Source organism: Puntigrus tetrazona, chromosome 1 (genome assembly GCF_018831695.1).
Source record: "Puntigrus tetrazona isolate hp1 chromosome 1, ASM1883169v1, whole genome shotgun sequence".
Lineage (NCBI taxonomy): Eukaryota > Metazoa > Chordata > Actinopteri > Cypriniformes > Cyprinidae > Puntigrus > Puntigrus tetrazona.
Genome location: NC_056699.1, coordinates 26,578,916 through 26,598,915, shown reverse-complemented (window position 1 = coordinate 26,598,915; position 20,000 = coordinate 26,578,916). Strand labels below are relative to the sequence as shown.

General features: G+C 39.9%; 1 protein-coding gene across 1 annotated transcript in view; it reads left to right on the top strand.

Annotated features, from left to right (window-relative positions):
• pkd1a (polycystic kidney disease 1a) overlaps positions 1-20,000 on the top strand; it is a 79,363-nt gene that overhangs the window by 7,337 nt on the left and 52,026 nt on the right. The window contains 7 exon segments of the mRNA XM_043240944.1: positions 8,711-8,782; positions 9,981-10,049; positions 10,602-10,670; positions 12,313-12,476; positions 13,428-13,708; positions 14,918-15,311; positions 16,470-16,647. Coding sequence (XP_043096879.1) covers positions 8,711-8,782; positions 9,981-10,049; positions 10,602-10,670; positions 12,313-12,476; positions 13,428-13,708; positions 14,918-15,311; positions 16,470-16,647 — 1,227 coding nt within the window.

Below are 20,000 nucleotides of genomic sequence, written 5' to 3'. Positions count from 1 at the left end.
TTGTGTCGAGGCCTTTTAAGCACTAAAATATCGAGCGTGAGTCATGTGCAGCGCCGCGATTATTTGTACGATTTGTTAAAAGACGCAGTAAAACACTGACATTGATTGCTTGATGGAGCTTCAGCGCGCCGGACGGACCAGATATTGGAAAGCAACCGGAAATATACAGTTTATGTCATTATTTGAGAGGATAGGGAAAAAATGCGTGATCGCGTTTATGTCGGATTTGATTTCTGTTTTGAAACATGTTCTTGAAAGTTGAGTTCGACATGCTGAAAATATGAGTATTAATTACACTGTAAAAATATAGGTAAAAACAATCTTACGTATTTAACAGTTATATGTAACATGTAATGCAATTAATGAATTAATGTGTTAAATTTTGTACATTTTTTACTTTTACTTTAATCTTTTTCTTCATTGTGTTTAAGAATTTTTATGCAGCGTACAGTATAATAATTGTTTAATTAATATCTTATATTTTCATTTTTTTGTCATTTATTTTATGCATATTTAATTTATTTTCAGTCCATTTCCAAGCCAGCATTTCCGCTTTTTAGTTTAAGTTTCATTTAATATTGCATTATGAAGTTTTAGTTTTAGTTAACCCCAAAAACACGTAGTTTTTCCTACATACAACATCTTTATACGAACGCTTGACATGCACAAACACACTCGTTCTTTGTATTAATCCGGCTTTCTCAATCTCCAGCCGATGACTTCCTCTCTGCTCCAGATCTCGAGCCTCGCTTTTTCTCTCAGCCGATGTTTTCCTCTCTGTTCTCCAGACAGCTGGGCTTTTCCTGCTGCGAGTATTTAAAGGGGTCGTATAAGAGCAGATAACATGTTATGTAATAGAACCGTGTAAATAAAGACGGAGCTGAAATATTTTTGCCTACTGTGTCGGGACGGTCCTCTGTTTAGTACAGTTTGGTCAAAACCTCACATTGTGTGTTACTGTATCTTTAAGACTACCGTCTGCGCTTGATCTCTGTTGATTGGCCGAGCTGCATGTCACTGAACAGTTGTTTTTGCCATTTAGTTTTTCATTCAGTGAAAGGTCTGGGTGGACTTGGCGGCGTTTTACGTGTTCATTAAACGTAGCGTTAATGTTATGAAGAACGGTTGTGTTTTTTACTCAAATTTAATGGAATGTCAAATCTCCGTGAAATATGTCTTAGCCAGATTTCGCTGGAAAACACTATAAAAAAATGCATCATTAAAAATATTTTGCATCATTAAACTATTATGTAATATATTTTAAAGATGCATAGAATATTGCATGTTTATATTTATTTACATTTAAACTTATGTTTTATGTATATATATATATATATATATATATGTGTGTGTGTGTGTGTGTGTGTGTCTGGACCACAGAATCACAATGTTGTGAAATTGAGATTTATTAATTAAGCTGAATTAATAAGCTTTTCACTTATGTCTGCTTTGTTGGCAATATTTGGCCAAGATACAACTCTTTGAAAATCTGGAATCTGAGGGTGCAGAAAAATCTAAATATTGAGAGAATTGCCTTTAAAGTCGTCCAAATAGTAGTTCAGCAATGCATATAAGTAATCAAAAATGAACTTTTGATATGTTTACGGTCGGAAATCTGCTAAATATCTTCTTGGCGTGAAAGATATATCATTTTTTCCCGTACAGTGTATTGCTGGCTCCTGGTTTATTATGCAAAACGTATTTTCTTGTTTCTTTCCGTTGGCCTGAAACACGACCTGGATGTGTTCTTGTGAGCGTCGTCCAGCAAGGAGGCGGTTTTCTTCAATACACGGTGTCACTTTTGGACGTAAACAGACTTCTGAGGTGCCTTTGTGGTGGTCGGGCTTCGCTGATTCGGACTCGTTTGGCTGTGCAAACAGTGAGTCAGCAAATGACGCAGCGAACGATTCTCTGGCTCAGTGAGTCAATCCATCGGTCCGCAGTGATTCGGTGAGTCACTGAGCAGCTGCTCCGTGGTCGGCCCCTGCCGTGTGTGTGTGTTGTTTTGATAGGTGCGATATTATACGTGCGTCTCCATTGGCTCTCTCGCACACTGATAAGTACACGCACAAAACTGTGTAAGCAATGACAGAATTTCATGCGGTTTTCTTCTGTGTATTGAGATGAGGGCAGTCATTGTTTAGTGTGTGTGTGTGTGTGTGTGTGTGTGTGTGTGTGTCAGAGACCATTTAAACATCTTGTTCAGATTGTGATCAGATGACGTTTGATGTTGTTTGACTGTGACTGGGTTTGTTTACGCGAGTGTGTCGTATATGTGCACGCCTGTAGGTTTGTGGTGTGTGTGTGTGTGTGTGTGTGTGTGTGTGAGCCAGCTGGGATCCAGACAGCTCATGCAGCACCAGAGTAAAAGCGCACAAAAAGTCCTGAGGAGGACGGATGCGAAGAGCTTTTTACTGTAAAGGCCCGCCGGTTATTCGCGTTCTACGCATGCTATTTAGCATATCATGTTGTTAGCTTAGCAACATGCTAATGGCAACGATTCGATTCGAGAGCAATAGCTGTCATTTTTGTTATGTCTGGAGTCGGACGACGAGCCAGTTCGTTCCAGATGAACAAAATCAACTCTCTTGGTCTTGTTCAAGAAGCAGTTTCGCTTGGATATGCATCAGAGTAGGGAAGAGCATACGATTGAGATTTCCCCTTCATCGCGACCTTTGCTTAGCTTAACGTAAGCACAGCATTGGTGTCCCGCGCAAATATTTTCTCACATTACACCAATGAGGATGAGCAAATCTGTTTAATTCTGGCTGGTGTTGTTTTTCCAGCATCCCCGTTAGCATTAAGACGCGTCAAATTAATGCAGCACTAAAAACGTGTCGTGGCTGCATTACAATAGGGTCACTTTTGGGGTCACAAACATGCCTGCGTGAACGCTCCCTTAGTAGGCGGCTGCCTGTGTAGATAGCAGGCAGCAGTGCGGTTCGCTAGCTCTAGAAACCGAGCGTTTCTCTCCTCCTCCTCCTCCTCTCTTTTCCTGGCAATTGGAAAGTACCCTGTTAATCATCCTCCGGGGACGGACTTCCAGGAGGAGAGGGGCCCGCTCTGCCACATGTGAGCCCAGAATGAGGCACCCTGCCCGGGTCGGACGGATCCAAAGAGCCCAGCTGAGGAATAAAGCCAGATGCGAGCGTCTCACAGTGGGTGATTGTTCACTGAAAGCCCAGAGGTGCTGCGGTACCACTCTGGTACTTATCAGGACCAAACACACTCAGACGTAATATCTACACAGACACACGTACGTTTTGGCTCTTATTTATACGCACACTCGCTTAAATAAACGAGATATGTGAACACACACACACACACACACACACACACGCGAATGGCTGACCCCCTCCTTCTGAAATTTCGAACATAAACAAAACTGAGCGCGCCATAAAATTCTTTCCCTTTTCTTCCTCCCCCCTCCTCCCACCCTTACGCTTTTTTCCACCTCGGCCACAACAGACAGACTGCTGTTTAGTGGGTTAGTGTGTAACCGTGGTTACAGCCAATTGCGGTTTGGCTGTTTTGGTCACGGCTCTCGTCCGCCTAATGCACGCGGCAACGGTCAGCGCTGTCCTCCTCATCCTCTTCATCTTCCCAGTCGTTCAGTATGCATGCAGTGCACAGGAAGCAAAATCTAACTACGCACAGAACACCCGTTCGATCCTAATCTAGTCTAAACGGTGTGAATCAGAACGAGGTAACAACTGCTCCCGTCGCGCACCACACTTTTTAAGATAATTATATTTAATAAGTCGGTCGGCTCTTTTGGCGCTTTTGCAAAAGTTAAGCCATTTTACACAAAATAGCACTTTTGCTGATCTTGATGACTTTCGTTGTCATTTGTAAGATGCTTTAGAAAGAAACGCCTGCTAGATGACTGAATGTGATGTGGATGTAAAAACGTTTAGAGGACATACAGTACGCAGTTTGCTAGTAGCACCAATGCAAACTTTCACAATGCAATAAGCAAAATACCACAGAAGTGTTTTTAAATTTGATCATATATCGTGATCTTCTGGTCAAAATGTAGGCACTTTTACTGTTCGATTTTAAAACTATAATATTGGAGCATAAAAAGCTTTTTTCATTTCACTTCAGTCAAACGCCACCTACTGTCAGAGAGCGAATTTGCGTTTATTGCATTTCTGTTGCGTTTTTTGTGTTGGGAAGTAACTCGTTACATGTAACGCAATTACATCATTTCATTACAAAATAAAAGCGACTGTGATGGTTTCCGTCTGTAATCAGTTCAGTGTGTCGTTAGATTACAGTTGAGTATTGCATTCTCCCAGACATGGATTTTTTTCATAAATTGCACGAAATGATGCTCATTCAGCAACACTTTTATTACCTAAATGGGTTTACGTACAGCTGTGCTTCACTTTTAAGGTCGGCTGTTATTTTTCGTTTGGTGACTGTTTGTCTTTTCAAGGAATTGTTAGCTTTTCCCGCCGTAGCTATGCATCGATTAGATTTCAAAAATAGCATCATAGCTAATGAAATATGCATTTAACCCCAGAATGATCTCAAAGTGAGTCGTTTTGATTCTTTAGCGTCTTCTTCCTCCTTTCTCTCCCGTGGAGGAGTAGAGGTGACTTGCAAATAATCATAAAGCATATGCTGAGACTTGCTTCTTCAGGAGGAGCGGTTGGATCACGGACAGTGGGTACTGGTCCATCCTTCAGTTTTTCAGGAAATCCCAACGGCTTGAAGATTAAGACTTAAGTTTTAGGGGCACTACAAAAGAAGTGGAATGAAGGACTTTGACAGCAATCAGTGTTGAGTACTACTGTAAAGTTATATGTTTGAAAATGAGTCACAGTTGAAAGCATTTAGAAAAGTAATCAAATGTAATCAGTTACTTTGCATTACTGATTACATTTTAAATAGGGTAACTTGTAATCTGTAACAAGTTACGAGTAACCTTTCCAACTTTGTTGGTCAAAATTTCTGGCTCATCCTAAGTTGCCCTCATTTTTGTGCAAAATTAGATAATAATAAATTGCTCTTACATGGTAATTAAGATATTTAATCCATTAATAACATGCTGATGTAAAAAACAATTGAGTTGGTGATCATGTGGCCAGCATACTACAGTTTTAAAAGTTTACCATTGCCACATTTTGATTTGATTAGTTAACAAACATTGTTTGCAGGGAGGATGAGTGTCACAAGAAATAAACTCACTATGATTTCATATTCCAGTCTTTTCTCAGGTTAGCTATGAATCTGTTTAGCTGTGGAACTGGGCTGTTTTGCCATCTTTCTTTCTGTCTGTTAGTCTCTCTCTCTCTCTCTCTCTCTCTCTCTCTCTCTCTACTGGAAGTGGCACCAGACGGCCCTTCGGCCCTTATAAGGTGAAATCAGCGCGCCTGGTAGAGTAAAACAGAACCATATGTCGATCGCTGACTCCCTCGCGCAGCTCCGCCGAGGGGCTCAGGCTCTGGCGCGGAGCTGCACACAGGAGCCCAACTACTGCTAATATAAACTGAAGAGGTCACGTTTATATGGTCATGTTCAGGCCACACACTGGCGCTTTATGTTACAGAGAGGGAGGGAGCTGCGTTCTGTGTCCACGCACCTACCCGCGCTTTATTCCGGCTCTAAGTGAATAGCCCGCGCTGATATGAATATGGATTTGTCATAATACCCCGTTTCCAAGCTCACGCCAGCTGTGAATCGGGAGGTTTTCTGATCTCATGCATGAGGATCTTCTCAATGACATCATCGGGAGCCTCTTTTTAGGAGCATGATGTCATAGTTGGATCGTCCAGTGACTCGTGGGATTGGTCACATAGAAATACTTCAACATTTAACGTTTAGTGGTGAAAATACAGCAAAACAGACTTCTATTGGTTGATTTGTTGCTTATTTTGTAGAGTATTTAGCCTAAAACAAATCAAAAAACTTTTCTTATACTTTTTGATGTTGAGTTTGAGGTGAAATTGAACTGAAACGCGTGCTTTGGGAAAGAGCTTGGCGTTAATTAAGAAAAACGTTCACCCAAAGATGAAAGCTTGTGGAAAATATACTCGGGATGTAGATGAGTTTGTTTCTTCATGGCTTGCTCAACACCTCTGAGGTGAATGGGTGCCGTCAGAACGAACTGATAAAAAAAATCCAAAATAATCCACACGACGTCAGTTAATAAAGTGTTGCATATTTGCTACATATTTAAGTATTTTTCAGTTTTCGGTGTATTTTAAGATCAGCACTCATTCTGACGGCACCCATTCACTGCACAGCATCCATTGGTGAGCAAGTGATTTAATGCTACATTTCTGATTGAAAAAACCCTATATGACCCGAGGATGAGTGCATTTTCAGCAAATTTACATTTGTGGGTAATCCAATTTTTTTTTGACATATTTACCGACCGTCGCTTATTGTACACTTCCTAAAAAACATGATACTTTTTGGTTGCTTTTGGTCGGCGGCTACTTTTTCCAGCTGTGCTTGTGAAGTAAGCGTGCTTTCAGACAGCTCACAGCGGAACCGCGGCCCGCTCTTGTCTGCCGAAGTGAATCTGGATGCTAAATCAAACCTTTTCAAAAGCTGCATGGAAAATCTGAGAGCTGCTTCATACTCCAGCGGCCGTCCTGCCAGCAATCAGGCGCAGGAACACTGAAGCCCAAGTGGAAATCATCGGCTTCGGATCTTCCTTCTGCAATCAATAAACTAAAATAAATGCACGACGGGACGACGTACAAATAAAGAGAGAGATCTCCGAAGCAAGCATTTAAAGATCAATCCAATCCTATTTCCATATGAGTTTAATACAGCCTTTCTTTTACTGCTTTTCCGTCACGTTAAAGACACTGTGATGAAAAGTGCACGAATATTCAAGGAGACCAGCATTGTTTAGTGTATGATCGGTTGTCTGTTTGGTTTTTATTGCAATTTGGGTTAAAACAAGTGCTAGAAAGTCAAATGCATACGATAAAAAGCCCTTAGTTTAAATTAATAATTATATACACAGTCTAAAATTGTATAAAAATGTATGCAATTAATGTTATATTAAATATTTTATTATGTATGTGCATTTGACAGACACTTATTCTTATTTATTTATTTATTTTATTACCTTATTTTTTATTTGTTTATCATTTATTTCTGTCAAAAACAAAACTATGACATGCTTCGACAATTAAATTAAATTAAAAAGAATTTATTTTAATAAATATACATTTTTCTACGTAGTCTCATTAAATCATTTATCGTAAATATTAGTTATTTTTGGATGTCACTTTCGTCTAATGCAACTTATTTTGTCTCTTTTTTTGGTTTAGTATAGCTTTGCGATTTCTACAAAACTGGTTTGGTGTGCATAAATGAACTTATTATTATAGGTGTTTCAACTAGACGGGACAGACTTTAAGGCAGAACTCTTTTCCTCCTCTTTCTCAGCTGTTGCCTGACGTTTCGTGACTGTGAGCTGAAGATATTCTTTTCCGTTCCAGTTGCTTGAGTAAACTTTCGGAGACCCTTACACAACACAATATAAATCTGATCGTGCTGAAAATACACTCGGTCCCTCAGTGACTGACACGCGAGCCAGAAGAGCATTCGTTCACTTGCTGCGCTGATAACATTCAGATTTGTTGCTATGGTTGCGCGCGCGCGCACACACACACACACGCACGCACACACACACACACACACACACACACACGCACACACACACGATGGCTGTGTTACGTAACGTGACGATGTGTAAGAACACCTCCTATTAGTGAGGAACCGACACAATGATGACTTTAGCAGAGGCTTTCGACCGTCAGTCGGGTGAAGCTCCTCCTCTTCTCTTACACAGTCTGTCTGGAATGGACAGATGTTTTCTTCTGGGAGCAGAGTTCACACACACACACACACACACACGTGCAGACACCCTTCTGTTGCGTTTATTGCGTTGTTGGTTTAATTGATTGGCGGGTTAACGGGAAAGACCGATGCTGATTGGTCTGTTCGCATCGCGGTTTGACGAAAGATAAAAAACAATCTAAGAAATAGATATGTTTACACCGTTCAAAGGTTCGCCAAACAACGTTTTTGAAAGAAATGAATGCTTTTATTCGGGGCAGGGATGCATTAATTACATCAGAAGTGACAGTAAAGCCATGGGGTTTTTTTTACTAAAGATTTCCGCTTTGTTTTGAACGGCCTGTTCATCCGAATCCTGAAAAAGTCAGGTTCCACAAAAACACAAAGCGTGAAGAGTCCAGTGCACAGATTACTACAGATCTGAGGTGATCGTGAAGACAGCGGAAAAGTTCGGCTTCGATCACAACAATAAATCACATTTTAACATACGTTCAGGTATATAGCAGTTATTTAAAAGCGTAATATTATTTCTGATGAGCCTCGACGTGTTTTTGCTTGCATGTTATCGATCGAATGATCTTGTAACTTTCTAGGTGGTGGTTCAGACTGCAGCATTGCCTTCTGGTTCCTTAAATGAAGGAAAAGAGGACCGTGAGTGATGTCTGGTATCAGTGCTTGGTTTAACCCCAAAAAGCAATTACTGTCATCATTTGTTCATGTTGCCTAAAACGTCTTTGGCTTTCAACGTACGGTGACTTCCGCTGTCATCGCGTGCCATGAGGTCAGGGATTCGACGGCTGTAGAGGAGAAGCCTCGGTGAACGCGGGACAGTTTGAGACGGCGTGAATCTCTAAGCGTTTCTCTCCGGCTTCTGTTGCAGAGATCTGTCCAGAAACCACATTCCCTCGGTGGACTCCAGCCTCTTTGATCACCTCACCGCCCTCAAGGAGCTGTAAGTGCCACGTCTCTCTCGTGTGTGTGTGTGTGTGTGTGTGTGTGTGTGTGTGTGTGTGTGTGTGTGTGTGTGTGTGTGTGCGTGTGTGTGTTTGTGCGTGTGCTGGAGACGCAGTCATTCATGTTCGTCTGTAATGGGTGGTCTGGTGTTTGTATAATAGGTGGTCTGCTGTGTTTCTTTGTGCTGAGGCAAAAAGCCTACTCGTTTTCTAATCAGCAGCTTCCTGTTCATTTTTTCCATCCCTCAGCCATCAGGTATAGATTAATTATATTTTCCACAATAAACATAAAGCCTCCTTTGGGAAATTATTTTAAGCCCGTTTTCTCTCCAGACCGTCATTATCGTAATGCTGTTAAATATTACCGTATTACAATTGAATAATGCAATAATGTAAAAAGTAATATTAATTGATAGGCGTTTTATACAGTAGGTCGTTTGATTTTAATGACCGGAAAAGATTTAAATAGTATATTAAATAATATTTAAATTTGATTTAATTAAATTCTAAAAGACAAAATCTATATGTGACGTAAATTCTTTATTTTTATTATCAACAATAAAACATTTTATTGTGAGTAACTGAAGAAAAATGATATTTAATAGTATATTATGACATTATATCAGTAGGAATTTTATTTTGACGACTACAGATCAGAATTTTTTTAAATGTCATATTTAAAATGCATGAAATAAAAACAAGGTCATAAATATGCAATATCAAATAATATATTGAAACATCTTTCATCGCAGTAGACGTTTTTTTGGAAAATATTGACATAAAATATTTAATAAAATAAATATGCTAAAAAAAATATTCTTATATTAGTGCTGTCAATGAATGCAATTAATCACATCCAAAATAAAAGTTTTTTTACATAATAAATGTGTGCGTATGCATTACATATTTATTATGTGGATATAAATAAACACACATACAATATATATTTTGAAAATATTCACATTTATACACGTATATGGTCACATTCTTATTTTATGTTATGCATAAATATATCTAATATATAACGGTAACATATTTTTCCTAAATATTAATGCAAGTGTGTGTAAATATACACCGTCACATATCTATATATATATATATATGTGTGTGTGTGTGTATGTATGTTTTTTTTTTGTTAATGGGGATCTGAACATGAAGCCGTTCTCAAGTCCTTCAGTTGTTTGCTCTTCTCCTCAGGTATCTTCAGAGCAATCGTCTGGTCACTCTTCCTCACGGGATCTTCAGCTGTGGGCCGTTAGCTGTGCTGTAAGTGTGCGTGTGGGCGGCAGTACGGTCTCGTTCCCAGACGGTTTTTGAGCTCATATGGTGAGAATGTGTAGGCGGATCTTTCTGGAGTCTCTCCCGAACCGCAGAGTCAAGCGCTGAAGAATCAACCCCACACACTCCGCTCCTTCAGCTCAAACAAAAGCAAAAGAAATAGAAAGTGAACGAGTCATATATCCTTGTTGTTTGAACAGTAACACACATGCATCTCGACTACAGAGTTTCTAACACACACACACACTGTTTGTTCAATCACATGCCCATTACAACCAATTAAACGTTATTGCTTCAGGCTTTGACTGCACCATTTCCTGCTCCGTTTCAACACACACACACACACACACACACACACACACACACACACACACACACACACGTCTGGTACACCAAAATCACTCCAGAACTTTTCCATATGCTGCTCCAAAGGCTGAACAAGGGAACGATTATACTGAGAGGAAAAGAAAGAGGGGACTTAGAAAGAAGGAAAAGCTACTGAGGCCGAGCAATAATACATGTTTGACTTTTGTCTTGCAGAGATTTGAGCAACAACCAGATCACCACCATCGAGGAACGAACTTGTGATAATTTTAATTTAACTACGATGTGAGTATAAACACACACATGTTTCCAGTGCTGTCAGAACTCTCAAAATGTTTTTCAAAACCCTGAATGATGGTTTAGATATTAATACAGACTTAATACGCTAGTTCAGTTCAGTTCAGTTTAGTTTAGTTTAGTTTAGTTTAATGGATTTCTCAGCAGAAGGCGGCATGAGATCTGTTGTGGCATCATGATGTCAGATTCAGTAACAGACACACCCAGAGTCCAGCATCACCCGCACACACACACACACACACACACACACACACACACACACACACACACACACACACACACACACACACACACACACACACACACACACACACACACACACACACACACACACACACACACACACACACACACACACACACACACACACACACACACACACACACACACACACACACACACACACACACACACACTCACACACACACACACACACACACACACACACACACACACACACACACACACACACACACACACACACACACACACACACACACACACACACACACACACACACACACACACACACACACACACACACACACACACACACACACACACACACACACACACACACACACACACACACACACACACACACACACACACACACACACACACACACACACACACACACACACACACACACACACACACACACACACACACACACACACACACATCTCACACACACACACACACACACACACACACACACACACACACACACACACACACACACACACACACACACACACACACACACACACACACACACACACACACACACACACACACACACACATACACACCACACACACACACACACACACATACACACACACACACTCGCACACATACTCACCCACACACACACACTCACACACACACATCTCACACACACTCACACACACACACACATTCACACACACAACACACATGCATACATGCACTCACACACACTCACACACACACTCATTCACACACACACACACACACACACACACACTCATTCACACACACAGTCACTCACACACACTCACACAAGTGAAATTTTCATTACAACTCATTACAGTAATTAGATTCTGAGAAGAAAATCTGCTTAACTTTGTGAAATCTAATGGTCCTAAACAGTCTTATTTTATTGCATTTTATCGCAGTAACTTTATGCCCAATCATAATGATTATAGTTAAAAGAAACATTAAGATTCTTTTCCCTTTGTGATTCAGTATTCACATATCAAACGATTAAACAGTCTTATCAAAATTCTATTGGTGTTTTTTAATTTTCTAAAGCTTCATTTTCTACTCCAGCGTTCCCTCTGTGACTTTTCAAGTGCTGCTTTCATACGCTGATTAAAATTCCCCGGTGAACGTCTTTCGGTCCCACAATAATTATAGATTAGAGTGTATGTTGTGTTTCCTGGACCGATAAAACAGTGCGTCTGCGGCGACAGATTGCCGCACCATCATTTGTGTACATGTCAAATAAAACAAGGCTTAAGCTACACCCCGGGTCTCCACGTCCTCATTAAATTACTATCCTTATCACACGCTGCTGTTTGAATAAAGGCCGTGTGATGTTTTCAGCCGGTGTATGACATATTCCCTGTGCCTTGTTTGGCAGAGACCTGAGCTTTAACCCGTTCGTCTGCGACTGTAAGCTGGTGCGCTTGGTGAGCTGGCTGCAGCAACAGGGCGTTCAAGTCAAGCGGACCAACTCTATGCTCTGTGACCAGCCGCCCGAGGTGAAGAACCAGCCCCTGCTCAACGTCAGCATGCAGACCTGCGGTGAGACACAGAACACGGCTCTGCTCGTCACTTGCGCTCTTTCTGTAGTATAAAGAATCTATTCTTCTGAATCTATTAAAGTGTACAGTGTACAGCAGAGCAGGCTGCATGAAGTTGCGTCCCGTTTTGAAATGCGCTCCATGCGCTAAATGAAAAAAGACGCATTCAAAAAATTGCAAAAAATAATAGAAAAATCCAGCAAATGCAATAAACCAATAAAAATGTAAATAAAAATGGCAAATGTAAAAAAATTAACTCAAGGTAGAAATAAAAACTATATTGGTATTTAATTGCCGTTAATATAACAGTTTCGAATAATAAAAAACTCTAGAAAAAGCATTCTGATAAATATATGCATTAAATGAAATATTTGTTGCATCTGTGTTTAATCTGTTATGCTATATTTATTGTGAATTTGAATAAATCCATCCTGAAAGGTTTTTTTCTGACAGCCACTGTTTAAATGTTTCTATTTAAAACAACCAAAACAAAAACTATTAGAATTAAAAAAATATTTTTTCATTAAAGAAAACTACCTTAAATGCAGTTTAAACGTTTGTATAGAAATTCATTTGAACCTTTAATGTATCCGAATTAGTGAGGGCTACGATAAATTTGTGTTTATTATATCTATATATGCAAATATATACACACCCATGCATATGTATATTTAAAAATTTTTTTTTAAACAGTTAAATACTGTAGCATGCGTGTGTCTTTATACATATATATATACACCGTACACACACATAAACCAAAACTTCTATTTTGGATGTGATTCATCGTGATTAATCGAATCACAAGCCAGTGAATCATGAAATCTAACTGAATCATGAAATCTAACTGAATCATGAAATGTCATGCCTGTTATCTTTACCGGTTGACCTTGCTTTCCGAAAGCTGTGAGGTTTGTTTGAGAGCGCTGAATTGCCTCTGTGTCTGGTCTCTCAGAGCTGGCGTACGCCGGCTGTCTGCAGGACGGGGAGCACGCGGCTGGCGTGGAGCTGGTCATCTTCTCCTCCAGCTATCCCGGGCCGTTCTCGCGGGAGGAGTGCAACTCCAAGTGCTTCCACGAGAACCAGCTCTACGGCGGTCTGGGTCAGCAGAGGGAGTGTCTGTGCAGCACCAACTCCGAGCCCAACCACATCAGCGAGTCCCAGTGTTCGGCCGCCTGCTCGGACTCGCAGGTCATGAAGGAGTGCCACTGGACTGTGGCGCAGGACGTGTTTCAGGTCCGATACCTTGATTTAGACTCGATTACTGACAATGCCACTTTGAAACCAGGGGCCTGTGCCATGAAGCTGGTCGGCCAGGTAATATTTAGTTTAGTTTAGTTTGCGCCAACTCGAGGTTTTAACAATGGGCATCACCATAGCAACGTGACGCTCCACAGCTAACCTGCGGTTATGTTCTGGTTTAGAGATCCCAAACCAAAATGAAAGGGTTAGTTCACCGCAAAATAAAAATTCATTATTCAGCCATTAATTACTCTCCCTCATGTCGTTCCGATCCCGTAAGACCTTCGTTCAACAAATTAAGATGAAATCGTAGAGCAATCTGACACTCCATTGACAGCAATACAACTAAAACGATCCAGGTCCTGAAACCAGTGTAAACATTGGTAAACAGTCCACGTGACATCAGCGGCTCAGATTCAGATTTAGTGACTCTAGGAGAATACTGTTTTTGCCGCGAAGAAAACAAAAATAACATAATTTACTAATCAGTCTTCTCCCCTGAGTGACATCTTCCAGCATTTTGGAGAGTATCATGCATGCATGCATACGGAAACTAGGCTGATTACGTCAAGAAAAGCATGCGTATGAGTAAATTATGTTCGTTTTGTTTTCTTCGTGCAAAAACAAGTATTCTCGTAGCGTTGCAAACCTTGAGATCCAGCCACTGACGTCACATGGTCTGCAGCTGAGAAGATTTCAGTTGTGTTGCTCTCTTATGGAGGTTCAGATAGCTCTCCGATTTAATCAAAAATATCTGAATTTGTGTTCTGAAGATGAATGGCGTTCTCAAATAAGTTTTATAATCATTAGCTGTAAAATTTACTACATACTATATGAGTTTAGATTTTCCAGTGTTATAGTGTTACAGCAACTTTACATCTTACTCGCTTGCACTTAATGTGTCTTTAAGTTTTCCTCTTTCGTTGATAGATTGTTTAATCTTGCCGTGTTTACATGCTACATATTGTTCAATCTTTTAATCTTCTCTCTCACGAGAAGCAAATCACAGTTTGAAGGCATGTGATTGGCTGCTCGTCACACTTGATCATGATGACCAGCTTCATGGTACCAACATCGGAGTGGTCCGGTTTTGTGAACTCAGAACTAATCCCGTAAAATTATTCAGCCACCATCATGGTACAGGCCCCCGCTCTAAAGCTAAACGTCTGAGGACTAGTCTGAACCCGCCCTCTCCGTCCGCAGGTGAATTTCTCCGCCTCTCTTCCTTCTCGCCGCGTGTCCGTTCATTCGGAGGCCGTCCTGTCTGTCGCCTCGTCCGTCTTCCCTGCCTCCTTCTCGTGGGACTTCGGTGACCTTTCGCCCCGGGTGAACACCTCCACGCCCAACACCACGGCGAGGCACAAGTACGGTGTCCCGGGACGGTACCAGGCTCAGGTGAGCCTCTCGGCGGGTCACCAGGAGATCGTGGCGCAGGGGAACGTGAGCGTGGAGCTGCCCCCTCGACTCGAGCTCCACTGCCCCGAACTCACAGTGGCCAATCAGAGCCTCGAGGAGGCGCTTTCTCTGGTCAACTGGGGAGGATTGGGCGTAACCGTGGACTGGAGGATCAGGAAGGACGGGAGAGAGATAGCAAGAGGTAGGAGACGAAAACACACACTCTGTTCTGTATACAAACACTCATTAGGATGATTTACCAAGGATCATGTGACACTGAAGACTGGAGTAACGATGCTGGATGTTCAACTGGCTTCACAGGATCACTTATCACTGAATAAAATACATTTCATAATAAGCGTTTTCCGGTCGATATCCGTCACTGTACTCATGCCAGCGCGTTTTAGGATTGTTATCGCAAATAATAAATGGCATATTTTGCCTCAGCTGTAGCATAATGGTTTGAAACAGCTGAATTTTTTTGTCAGGAGCGTGCCTTGAAACGCCGTCTGTATAGATATCTCTCTACTGTACTTACGAACGTTGATGACACGTTCTCACGGGCACGGTTATGTCAGGACAGCTATCTTAAAATATCCTGCTTTTCGTCCCCATCTCTCACACAAAGCATGGCTGTGCCCGTCGCACAACGGCACGTGAAGACGGCGTTTGTTTATCAGCCACTGTTTGCTCTGAGAGAACAGATAAGAGCGTGCGCCGCTGATCCCGGGAGAGGCGACCGGAGGAAAACCAGTTACAGGAGCAGAGCCTTTAACCTTTCACGCGTTTATCGGCTTTAAAACATTTTTTGTTGACGTTTGGTTACATTCGTCTCGGTAGAAGCTCACGAAATGAACACGAAAACAAGATCATCTAAAGACATTATTAATAATTAGAGTCAAACATTAATGCAGTTTGTAAGTACTTACCCGTAAAAGTTATTGGCTATCATTAGAGTTATATGATAATAGTTTTATGCTTATGTTTTTATTTCAGTGTGTTTAGCTTATTTTGTTAATGTTGATTTCAATTATGAATCAATCTTTCATATTTGCTGTTGTCTTACTAAATATATATATATATATATATATATATATATATATATATATATATATATATATATATATATATATATATATATATTACAATTAATTATTGGAAAACGTTTTAGATTGAAATGATATATTGCTGATTTTTTTTTTTTTTTTTAAACATTTATTTAAAAAAAAATATTCATTATAGTATAATATTGCACGGTATATATTTTCAAAAACGTTTTATTTAGTTTGTTTGTATTATTGCTGTTATATTAAAATAGTTCTAGATGTTATTTCTGAAGTCAAACTCTCTGGCCCTTCAGCGGAGCCGCTGTGTTTGCCAGATGCGATCCATCACGCTGACTCATCCCGCTGCTTCCTGTTGGTGTCGGAGGAAGTCAGCTGGTCGGACGCTCGGAGGAACTGTTCGGCCCGCGGGGGGGAGCTCGCCGTGGTGCATTCCCAAACCGTCCGGGATCTTCTGGCCCCTCGAATCACACAGTGAGTCACAAACCGTAGAAATGCTTCTCCGAAACACCTCTAACGCAAATTTCGGAATTCTAAAACGCAAAATTCCGAAATCGGTTGTTCTTTGCGTTCGAGAATTCCGCCTGCAGCTGAAATGATACGTTTGAGCGATCAGTAACGTCTGACCGTTACGAAGACGCTGAATGACGTTTTGAAGCCACTTTTGAACCCCACTCACTTTGCCTGCGCTCTCGCGGAGTCCTTTAGAATTCGAGTCTGAAACGGCAGCAGGGCACCATGGGAAATGGCTTTTACAGTCAGCCTCGGTGCTGCCCAGGTCACGGCCTGCAGCAAAAAGGACTGAAAATGTGTGAGATCCTCACAGGAGCAGACGGAAAGGGCAGAGCGCTCGCAGACCAGGCATTGACCAAAGAAAGTCTTATTATTATAGTCTTTTAGAGTGCTGGACATCATACGGCAAAAGAGATATATTTCACTTGAAGAGCATAATGATATAAAGCAGAAAATCTAAATGAAGTTTTACTTAAAATAAAATGAAATACCTTCCAGCAATCGTATTTTCCCTTGAATTCAATTCATTTTCGTACACGCTTGTTTTAAAGGAATAGTTTTTTTTATGATTCGCATTTCATCACTTGCTCGCCGGCGGATGCTGTGCAGCGAATGGGTGCCGTCGGAATCGAAATCAAAGCCGATAAGCATCATAATTAAAATAATAATAACCATATATACTGCGGTCCATCAGTTAATGTCTTGTTTGTAAGAAGCAAATCTATTATGATAGCGTTTTTTAATTTTAAACCATTTCTTCCAGCTATAAATGGAGTCTGTGATCCATAATAACGCTTCGTCCAGTGAAAAAGTCATCCTCCCACGTCAAAACGCACATATGGATATTTTTTGGCCGCTTGATTTCTGCATATTTCTCTCACTCCGTGGATCACTGGGACGTTTTTATCAGCTGTTCAGACTCTCATGCTGACGGCACCCATTCACTCAGAGCAGGCGAGGTGATGCTGCTCGAGAAATCAAGCCTTTAAGTCTCTGCTGAGCACGTCGACTCAAAAAAATTTGTTTTTGTGAACAATCCATATTTATTCCTTTCTCTTTGACCACCGAGTCTGAAGGCGTATCGTGTTTCATAAGTCAGATGGCATTTATTTCTATAGTTAATAAGCAGCGCTAACGTTACTGAAACTGGTCAATTATGAAAGGATTGTGTTTTGTGAGCGCCGCGATGAGCTACAGTGCGCCGTGAGCCACGTTTTATATCACGGTAGATGCTTTCAAATCGACTGGCTCGTAAACGTCATATTAAAAAAATAGCTCATTTGGACTAAACGGGAAGTCCTTTCTGCCGGTGATTATGGTTATTGTTCATCAGCAGCGCGCAAAATGTGTACAACCTAAATTGCACAGTTGATATTCACAATTACAACTTAATTATGAGCGATTTGCTTCCTCCTGATTCTTTAATTGACTTTTCCAACTCCGGGAATCATTTCCTGCCGGTGGTAATGACGTTGTGGAGGTGTTCGTGTGCTAATCTTGTAGAGCGATCATCTCGGCGAGGCCTGAAGTGGACCTGATCTCACGCCGTCGAGTCTTAAAAGTTACCGATATGTCACGTTAGCAAATGTTTCATCTTGTTATGAACTCAAAACGTCGTGTGTTTTGAAGGAATTTGTTATTCAGAAATCTTTCTCATTCTTTTTTAACTGCATTTTAAACTTTTTCATGTTTTTTTTTTTTTTTATTCAACTACAAACAATGTATTTATTTAAATATTATGATTAAATACTATATGTTTTTTTAAAGGTTTTAGAAGTATATATTTTTTAATTACATTATTTGTATGTTTTAAAAAAATTAAACATGATTTAAAATGATTTTACTTATACTTTATTTAAAATATATAAAAATATAGTCTAGATCATTATTATCTTTATTTAATGATTTTTTTTGTTTTTAAAAAATATGTATTAATTTTTTTGATGTATTTAGTATTTATTTACGTTTAATAGAAAAAGCATGTTCCTTCCACGTGTTCCCAACTTCAGAATTATTATAAAAAGTGTCCAAACTCTCAAGCATGTGAGGTTTACAGGTGTGAACACACACACACACACACACACACACACACTCTCTGTGGTGTTACACATCTGCTGAAACACAGCTGTGGAAATACGTTACACTCCAGGAGGGAGGAGACACCAGTTTTATGTGTTTATGTGTGTTTATCTATGCGAGTGTGTGTGTGTGTGTGTGTGTTTCCTGTCTTCTGTTCCACACCCATCATTAATTTGAGGGCAGAGCTTCCACTGACCAGAGCGAGTGAGAAAGACAGACAGAACGAGTGTTGGAGAAAGTGTGTTTTCTATCTCTTAACCTCCTCCAGATGGACCACATATTCCAAACACACACACACACACACACACACACACACACACACACACTTATGTAAGAAGCGAACAGAGCACTTTTTATTGTCTGTTTCTGGCGCAAAGAGTCTTGTTTTTGTCCATAATTTTTTCTCTTTCATTTGTAGTTCTCACAGATGTGTGATGTTGGGTTCAGTCGTGTGTGTGTGAGTGTGTGTGTGTGTGTGTAGTAGGCCTGTCAAAGGCAGTGGTGTTACTACTGGCGGTCCGGTCCGGTCTGGGTGGGACAGTCCAGATTCTTCCTCTTCATCTGTGAATGTCATGCAGTTAAATAATCATGATAAAAGAGAAAATGGTTGACAGTGAATACAAATGATCTACATCATCATAATATGTGTGCGTTTGTATATATATATATATATATTGAATATATATTCTATATATAATAAAAATATATATGTATATATATATATATATATATATATATATATATATATGTATATATATATATATATATATATATATATATATATATATATATATATATTTGTACACATTTTTTTATAGAATCTGAAAATTCTTAAGAATATATTATGAATTTAAATATCGAATTTTATATTTTCACATATGGATGTTTATAGTTTATTTTTTACTTTTTGGAGGTTAATTCATTTTATATTGTAGTTTATTTATTTTCAGCTCCTATAATTCTAGCGCTTTCATTTTTTTTCCGTTAGTTGCCAAAGCAACATTTTATATTTTCATGTATTTTTTTCAACTTTACTTCAGTAAAAAAAAAAAAAAAAAAAAAAAAAAACCTACTCTAAAATGCATAAAAATATCAAAATGACTCAAATTTAAAATAAATAAAAAAAGTTTGCTGTACGCATGGCTTTATTCTGTGATTTCTGCTTCCCGTCACTGTTTTCATGTCTCATTTGAAGGCAAATGATCAGCGTCCCGTCGGGTTCAATAACACGTCAT